The sequence below is a fragment of the Hydra vulgaris genome, chromosome 15, assembly GCF_038396675.1.
Source record: "Hydra vulgaris chromosome 15, alternate assembly HydraT2T_AEP".
NCBI classification, from domain to species: domain Eukaryota; kingdom Metazoa; phylum Cnidaria; class Hydrozoa; order Anthoathecata; family Hydridae; genus Hydra; species Hydra vulgaris.
Window position 1 is genome coordinate 20,883,059 of NC_088934.1, and position 9,442 is coordinate 20,892,500.

The window sequence follows — 9,442 nt, forward strand, 5'->3', positions numbered from 1 at the left end:
CAGCAATGTTTGCAATATAAATTATACCCATTGATATTAGGATTTAAGTCATTTCGAAATCATGTTTTGTAGACAGTAATAACATGATAATCAAAAGTTCCAGCTATTGCAATTAAATCGTTCATTTTATTATCAAGGGATGCTGCATTAGTTTAGTAACAATAAACGCTGTAGTTTATTTTCAGGTTATGTACGTCTTTACCCTTGTATTTTATTTTCGTTGGTAGGAGAATAACGGGAGGGTAGTGATTCTTAGGCAGTGGTTTGGAGATTTTTGAGCTTAACAACTCTGCTTCTTCGTATACCGACGTTTTTAAATTTATATTACTATTTAATTCATTACGCTTCATTCAGTTTAGATATCGCTCAGCTTCAGTCAGATCTGGGCTTATAAAGACATTTTTGTAATGCTGAATTTTTTAATTTTTTTGCTGATGTAAGTAATAGGTTTCTTTTAGAAACATCTGATAGTTTGACTATAATTGGTCCTGGTTCAGAGAACATAGATTTAATACGTTTAAAAAACTTTGGTTTTGCATCAGATGTGATAGTAGTTCTGAACCGTTTATAACTTAGTAGACTCTTTAGAACCATAAACAATTACATTTTTTTCTCGCTTTTTGTTGTTGTTGCACAATGTAGAATGCGTTGATAACTGTTAGCTGTTCAAGGTTTTTTTTTACTGTAACCCAACTGGATTCCATATTTCTGGTTGTTATAATATTTTGTTTATTAGATTTTTGAACAAGTTTATCTAAATCCAGTTGTTGCTGCTTTATGACTTGCTCTAGTTCGGATAGTTTGGTCAGCCTTTTTGCAGATTCAGCTTTGAAAAGTTTTTGAATTGCATCATCAACTTGTTTTAATTGAGTTGGTGTTAAATTAGTTTTCGCGAATGAGTTTTTTATTTTAAAATATATTTTATCGACCACAAAGTCTTTTAAAAAATTTTTTAAATGTCAAGGGACAAATAAATAAAAATTTTTATAACATTTACATTCTAACATACAAGATAAAGTCTTTATAAAAAAAAAGTTTTTTTTTTAATCAAATATAAAATATGCATTTTTTTTTTTTAAATGACTGCCAATTTTCAGAAAACTAGTCAAAAAGTCACATAGAAACATCAGAGATGAACTCATATTTATCTTTGTCTTCATTTGTAAAAAATTTCCACAAATGATCCTTAGTGCTTTAGGTCATATTTAGTTAGAGATTTTAAATATAGTTTTAATTATTTTAGGTTTTCGACTTTCTGAAAATCAAAAATGTTAATTTTTACAAGAACAAATACAATATCTCAAGATATATAAATTAACTTTCAAAATCTCTAGCTAGAAAAATATTAATGCAAGTATCAATTTCAAGTGTAAAACTATGTGTATAGAAGAGGTAACAAAGTGGCTTATTGAGTATCTTTTTGTAGACTTATTTATCGTGATTTAAATAATACGAAGAATGTGCAAAAATACATATATTCTTCAATTAAAAAAAACTTATCTATATTTTAACATGTTAATACATTAAAACATTCACATTTTGACCAATTAGGCCATTAACCTTGGTTACTTAACTGAATATTTTAGTGTAGACTGAACCAAACGTAAAAATATTCCAGTCTACATGACACTTAGTTTTGATAGTCGCGCCAACAATTCGCGTTGGGAGATTTTTAGACAAAAATTAACGCCGTGCAGAGAAATGCACTTTGTTCAATTTCTGAATTTTGAAAGATCACTGAAAATAGTTTTGTTGTACAGTCTGGTGATCGAAAAATAAAGCGGTACGTAACGGTGTGATACGACAACGCAAATTTCAGACAGTTCAGCTACAAATATATATATTTTTTTTCAGTACTATGAAAAATCATAAAACTATTTAGACTGACAATTAGTAGCGAACTTTTTTAGGGATATTTGTTTCTAAGCTTTAACATTCGCAATTTTTTGCCAAAACATTCTCATTTGACATATGTATGAACATACTTAAGTTTAGAGTTTACAAAATGCCTGAAAGTGTCATACCTGCAATATCAAAAAATCCTGCCTACGAAACTGCCTAGCATGTATTTTAGTTCATCAGATCAATTTAACATAAAAATTTCAAACATTTATAGAGCTGTTTCTTGAGTAATATCTCTCAGGTAAAACCTTTCAGATTCAGATTCAACAAAGCTTGCAATAAACTGCTGGCGATGGTGGATGCATAAGAAAATAACTCTCCTCAATGCCAGTTTCAAAATTCTTTATTTTACATCTATTATTTATCTTTATACATTATAGAAAGCGAAAAGAAAAATAGGCAAAGGAATATATCTATAAATAAAAAAATAAAGAATACGGAAACTCTAAAACGTCTTTTTTCAAAAAACCGTTATGATTGAGGTTTAAGTTTTGCTTGCAGTAATCAATAGATTTAGCTTTTCTTGTTAGATTATAAGAAGTTGATTTCTCTAAATACAGTGGGCAAAATAATTGTCCGTACATTAATGAAAAGTATCTATATTTGATCAAAACAACATTTAAAAGTATTTAGATAGTTGTCATTAAGAGTTTTTAAAGAAATATTATAATATTAAAGTAATTTTAAATGTATTAGTTAAAAATATATTAATATATGAAAAGTTATATAAGTTTATTTGAAAAAAGTTAAAAGTTTAAACAAAAAAATTGTCCGTACACTATGTTAATTTTTAAATTAAAATTAGTTAAAATTAAATTAATATCTTGTTGGACCACCATCAGCTTCAATAACTGCTCTACAACAATTTTTCATTGTTGAGACGAGTTTAGACGTAATTTCTTGATTAAATGGTGACCAAACATCTAAAACCAATTCTTTGAGCTCGTTTTTTATTCTTTGGAGCTCGATCTTTCATTCTTTTTTCCACCACCGACCATAAATGTTCTATAGGGTTCAAACCGGGCGATTGTGCAACCCAATCCAACACGTTAATGCCATTTGCAGCAAGATATCTGGTTACAGATCCAGCTTTGTGCTTTGGATCGTTGTCATGTTGGAATATAAATTCCGTTTCAAGTCCTAATTTTCCTGCCGAAGCCACCAAATTCCGTTCTAATATGGATCTATATAAGTGTTGATCCATTTTCTCATCAATAAATTCAATTTTGCCAACACCGGACGCACTCATGCAGCCCCAAACCATAACATTTCCACCATAAAATTTGAATGTTGCCTTCAAACACTTTACATTATATTCTTCTACGACTCTTCTATAAACTTTTGCACCACCATCAGCTCCATGTAAATTAAATTTACTCTCGTCTGACCAAATAATCATATTCCAGAATGTATCATCCTTCAGAACATGTTCCTTTGCCCACTTCAACCGGTTTCTCTTGTTCACTATGCTGATGAATGGTTTTCTCCGAGGCGTCCGTGCAAAAATATTGGTTTCATGCAGTCTGTTCCTAATTGTTTGTGGCAATAATTTAATATTTAATTCATTTTCCAGCTCTTTTAATACTTCTACGGCATTTTTCTTCTATTCTGCTCGATTTTCCCAACTATGCACCTGTCAACTCTTGGCGATGTTGATCTTTTTCTGCCTCGTACACCATTACTTGCCACTAATTTTGTTTTTAAATACTTTTCCCATATATATTGAACAGAGCTTGGTGGTATTTTCAACATTTTTGCAACTTTTCTAATTGATAATCCATTTTCCTTATCAAAAATTACTCGTTTACGTAAGTCAATTCTATATTCTTTTCTTTTTCCTTCTATCATAGCCACGTAGTTAAGAAAAGGTTTATTTTTATTTATTATAGTATTATTTAACCTAAAAGTACAAGATATTAATATAAAAATCATTTATAAACGAAATTTTACCTTTTAAATCAAATGTACGGACAATTTTTTGGTTTTAAAATTTTTAAAACTTTTAAATAAATTAATTATAATTTAAATTGTCGGGAGAAAATTAAAGATGGTGTATCGTTTTTATTTGTTTTCTTGTGCGCTATCTATTGGTTTAATTCATTTTTTTCTATCATTTAAAGTTTTAGAGCTTTTTTCAAAAAACCTTATTTTTCATTAATGTACGGACAATTATTTTGCCCACTGTATATGTTCATAGTTTTGAAATAAATATTTTTTCGTTCTTTTTTTTTAAATTCTGATTGTGACCAGCATATTCTGGGTTTGATAAAATATTTGCTGTAAAAGTTTTATATATTTTATCAGACACACCTTTAATGTTGTTAATTAGGTAATAGTCACGCTAGATAGGTAATTTGTCATGGTCAAAAATATGAAGGCAAAATTATTTAAATTTTTAGCAAATATGAAAAAAATATAATGAGAAACATGAGTTCGTAAATAATGAGAAATGAAAATCACATTAAAAATAATTTACTTACACATTTAAAACAAAACGGTAATAATGAGATTTTAATCAAGTAATGATAATAGTTGTCAAAAAACATTTAAAAAAAAACAACTCAAATTGTAACTAAAATGTTATCGAAGCAAGTTGAAAGTCGGGGAAAAATCTTGCACATTCAAGAAGAAAATCTATAATGAAACTACAAACGTGTCTTAAAAGCTACTTGAATTCCTATATCTACAGTTGAAATAGTTATAAAAAGGTATAAGACTTTATCGATCGTACAAGTTTTCAAGAAATTTTGGAGTGGTATAAATTGAGAAAGGATAATTTTTTACCAAATAATGTTTTTAGATTAGTTGTATATATATTTTTATACAGTATAAACTTTAAAGATTTTTATATTTTACATATCGTTAGTCTAAAGTCATTTCCACGTGTATTAAAAAATTAAGGTTTTCAGGTGAAGCAAAAAACTCAACTGATGCTATGATGCTATGAATTATAAAAATTCAATGTCCATTACAACTCTGAATAACTATTTTTACCCATTTTTTAAACTTTTGAGTTTTGATAGAAGATGCGCATGGTATATTGCATTTTTTGATATTTGCTGTGATGACTTTCAACCAGTGGTTGCCAAACCACTGCCCGCGGGCAAAAAAATGCTCGCAGAGACTTTTTTAAATGCCCGTTAAACATTTTGGATATTTAGGAGACAACCATCTAGGTTGTGTTACTTCTATCTAGCTCAAAGATCATTCCAGACATCAAAAAACTAGTTTCAAAGGGTCAAGTTCATCACTCTTAAAAATTATATGGCTTTGATACAAATGATTATAATAGTTATTAGTCACCTATATTTTCGAAAAAATAAATATTTTTTACCCGCAAAATTGTTTTTTAACTTTTTTTTTCCAATTTCCTAATAAGTCTGGCAACCCCTGCTTTAGACCGACAATATAATATTTCGTACTAACAACCCTAGCCTCGCTTAATCGAATGTTTTATGAAACGTTTTTTTTAAATATCATGCGGGGAAATTTTAAACAGACAAAAAATATTAAATAAATAAAAAGGTAAACAGATTCAAAAAGAATTACATAATGAGTTGGGGTGTTTATCAAGCTAAAGGCTTTTTAGTGAAAGTAAATTGTAAAAGAATGACATATAATAAATTTTGGCTAAATGGAGGACGGAGGACAACAGGTAAATAAGTAGGAATTGTCCTCCTAAAAAAGGATGGTTGGTCACCCAATTATAAATGTTATATATGCTTAAATATCAAAAGTTTTGGTCTTGTCATTGTAAAGAAAATGTAAAATTGCTATATTTCAAGTTTTTTTTGCTAGAATAACGTATTTGCTAGAATAACGTATTTTGGCTTTAATTTCAATTTTAGCGAAACAAAGACTACAATATATGCTTAATAACTCATAAAATAATTTTGATAAAATGCATATATATTTTGTTTATTAAAGAGTACATAAAACTTTAAATTGACTATAAAATAGTTTTTATTTAAAGTGAAAACAAAACTGGTTGACCAAACTGGAGGCACCTTAAAAGAAACATTAAAAACAGTTATATCGCTGTTTATTACTTTGTTCAAATTTAACATACAAATTTAAAACAAAAATAGGGCTGCCAAATTGAACTTTTTTTCAATGTTTCTTATTTATGTGCTAAAAAATACACTATATAGGTAATACAATTTAAATACAAAAAAACTATTTGTAAAACAAAATTTTTTTCTTTACGTGTCTAAAAGTCTAAAAATTTGTTTTATATTTGACAAATATCTTTTTATTAACATCTTTTTATATAACCTTTTATTTTTCTCTTTTTTTTTTGACGAACATCTTTTTATTTAAAAAAAACATTTTACTCAAATGTTTTAATGTAATTTTTTATTTATTTTAATATATTATACATTCTAATAATTATTTTAACTTTCAACTTTTTCACTCAACTCTTTTATGAACCCGTTGTACTGTATGTTGGAATATAAAAGTACAAAATGCACTTGTAAAAATGGCATGGTTCCGACATCCCTGTAAGACACCTTCTGCACCTGCACACTTCCAACACCCCTCAATAACAAAACATTAAAACTTTTTAAAAAATTTGATTAATGCGTAATAGCAACAAATAAAAAAAATTGGACAATATAACCTTGATTTAGTAAATTTTGCGTTATATTTATAACTTTATCGTCACTTTTTATTTTAATTTTGTTTTTATATTTCAATTTTATAAAAAATGTTTATTGTTAAAGAAAAATATTGTTCTATAGCATCAGTTTTAAAATTATTCATTTTTTTCCACCTTGTTTCAAATCATTAACTTTTGCTTTTTTAGAATGGCCATTTTGCAGATTTTTTCTCTCTACGTTCTCTGCGTTTCATTGGTGAGTTTTATTTTAACTTTGTGATAATTTTAAATTACTTTAAAAAAACAAAAAATGCAAAACAAACAAAAAACAAAACAAAACAACGAAAACAAACAAACAAAAAGTACTAACTGCTGTTTAATGGGGTGTAACATACGTTTAACTTAGAGAAAGTAGCTTTCTTTTTAGAAACAATGAAAAACTTTAGTAAATTTGTTGTATATATATTATGTTGCATGTTTGATAAAACTTATTTTTATTTTATGGTATTTCATTTTAAAAATTTTTTTTATCGATATAAAAAAATGCAGTGGTAACTTTTTATAGCACTTATATACTTAGTGTAAATTATTTACTAAAATGGTGCAACTGCCAAGAAAAGATTGAAATAAAAAATTAAATAATAAAATATAAACGATTATGAGTGATGAATATTTTTTCGAAAAATGAGAATGGGTTTAAAGACACATAATTCCTTTGAGGTATAAGGTACAACAACAAAAAAAATGTTTTAGAAAGTATTTCCATTCTAACTTTTCCATAATTTATTTGCTTTTATTATTTTTATCGAAAAATCAATAAAAAAAATAAATTCAAAACAAAAAGAGATTAGAAAACGTGTGTACGAACTTTATTTAAATTACAGAAATGTTTTTAAAAAGTTCACTTTTGAGCTTTTTAAATACCAAAATAAATGACTTTATGGACTTAAAAGTACAATCTACAAGATAAATAAACGTGCTAAAAGTGAATCTGATTTAATAAATGACCACGTGCTGAAAGAGAATCTGGATACTTTAGAATTTAAAGAAGTAGAGGAAATGTTAAAAAAATGACCAAAACAAACATTAAAAAGCTCAAACATATGTTTGGCCATAGAGACTCAACGACAGAAAGCTAAAAAGTTCAACTGTACTTAGCAACTCATTAGTAAAACATTTAAAGAGCATTTAAACATTTAAAAATTAAATCAAGAAAAAAAATGACAACTCCAAAACTTTCTGACCAACAAAAAGCAGTTGTTAGAATTAAGTGATGTCGATTGCGTCAGAAATTCATAAATCATAAAAAAATCATTGATCATTAGACTTTTTTCACGTTAAATCGGTTTGGTATTGAAGAAAATGATATATTTTATTCCATCGATGTAAAACCTACTCCATCTACAGTTAAATATTAATCAAAACAAAAGTTTCAAAACAAAATTACATCATAAACTGCTTTTTTTTGCATTAGACATTTCTCTGCCCAAATTTGTGCCCAGTGAACTGGATATAAATAAAGAAATCTACTTAAACATAGGCATTAAGAAGAGACTTAATCCATTCATTGATAAGTATTATTCAGATAGTGCATCTCTATTCTGGCTAAATTTGGCATCATCTTACGATGCAAAAACAGTAATCACGTACCTAAACAAGAAAAGAGTGCATTCTGTTCAGAACGCAGATAACGCTGTAAACTTGCTAGAATGTCGTCCAATCGAAAAATTTTTTCGATAGGACAACAACCTGGCCTAGTTAATAAATTAAGAATGGTTTAATTAAAAATAATTATATTATATTAGATAGATTATATAAATAAAAGCTAGCATAAATATTAAAAAAAATTTTTGTTTTGTTTTACCTTTTACTTTAAAAGAGATATGTGTCTTTAAATCCAGTCTCGTTTTTCAGTTGCCACACGTTAGCAAGTTCACGCCTGCTTTTTTTTTTTTACCAATTTTGCAAATATGGCAAGAACTGGAAATGAACTTCGGATCTCTCAATTTTGAATCACACCAAAAAAAAAAGTTTTTTTTTTGTGCCTATCTAATGTTTTTTTTATATTGAACATAACTTAGTTCTTAAAAGGTTTAATAAATAGTACATGCTTGGTATCTAAACGGTCAATAAAGTAGTTTATAATAACTAATTAAAAACTTCATTAGGTTCATTAATTAAAGATATTCGTTTATATTTAGATGAAATGCAGAGGAGAAGAGCTGAATCTTGAAACAATACTTAAGCTTATAACACCAGACCCTTCAGATAATTCGCAACAAGTACCAACGGGTGAGTTTTCCCGTTTTCGAAGAAGCCGTATTCTATCAGCTGACGAGGAAAATGATCTAATGCATAGTGATAAAAAAAATATTAAACGCGATGCCAATGAAGCTGATGTTAAAACTTTTTCAAGTGCAAATTTGCCAAATTTAGAACCGATCAAAAACAAACCAGAACAAATATTACTAAAGTTAAAAGACTCAAACAAGCTATCAAACATAAATAAAAATACTACTGTTGATATAAAGGATGCGTATGTTAAACCCCAAACAAAAGGAGTTGAAAATATAATGAAAAACGATCTAGAAAAAAACAGCAAAAAAAGCACAATGTTTCACGTACAAGAATACCAAAAAAACCAGAGAGTCATTTTAGAGCCTAATAGTTCCTTAAACTCTACATCAAAAATAGCAAAGGAAATCAAGAAAGCGAGCAAAAATTTAAAACTAAATCGTAGATTTAAAGTACCAAAAGGAGAAGATAGCTCAGGATCGGGATCTGGTAGTGGAGAAGATGATAATTTAGAAGAAATAATCGTGTCGGGAAGTGGTCAAAAACCAAATAAAAAATCATTAGTGGGTGCAAAATTTGTTTTTAAAAATGTTACTAATGGTCACGAATTAACTCTTAATGAAGCCGCTTTTCTTTCTAATCTTG

At 27.7% G+C, this 9,442-nt stretch overlaps 1 protein-coding gene across 1 annotated transcript in view; it reads left to right on the forward strand.

The window, feature by feature from the left end:
- LOC136072093 (probable serine/threonine-protein kinase DDB_G0282963) overlaps window positions 1-9,442 on the forward strand; it is a 43,466-nt gene that overhangs the window by 11,335 nt on the left and 22,689 nt on the right. The window contains exons 2-3 of the mRNA XM_065820356.1: window positions 6,710-6,758; window positions 8,704-9,442. The exon at window positions 8,704-9,442 is cut by the window's right edge and continues 2,328 nt beyond it. Of these exons, the coding sequence (XP_065676428.1) occupies window positions 6,711-6,758; window positions 8,704-9,442 (787 nt within the window). The 5' untranslated portion in view covers window position 6,710. The remainder of the gene's footprint in view (window positions 1-6,709; window positions 6,759-8,703) is intronic.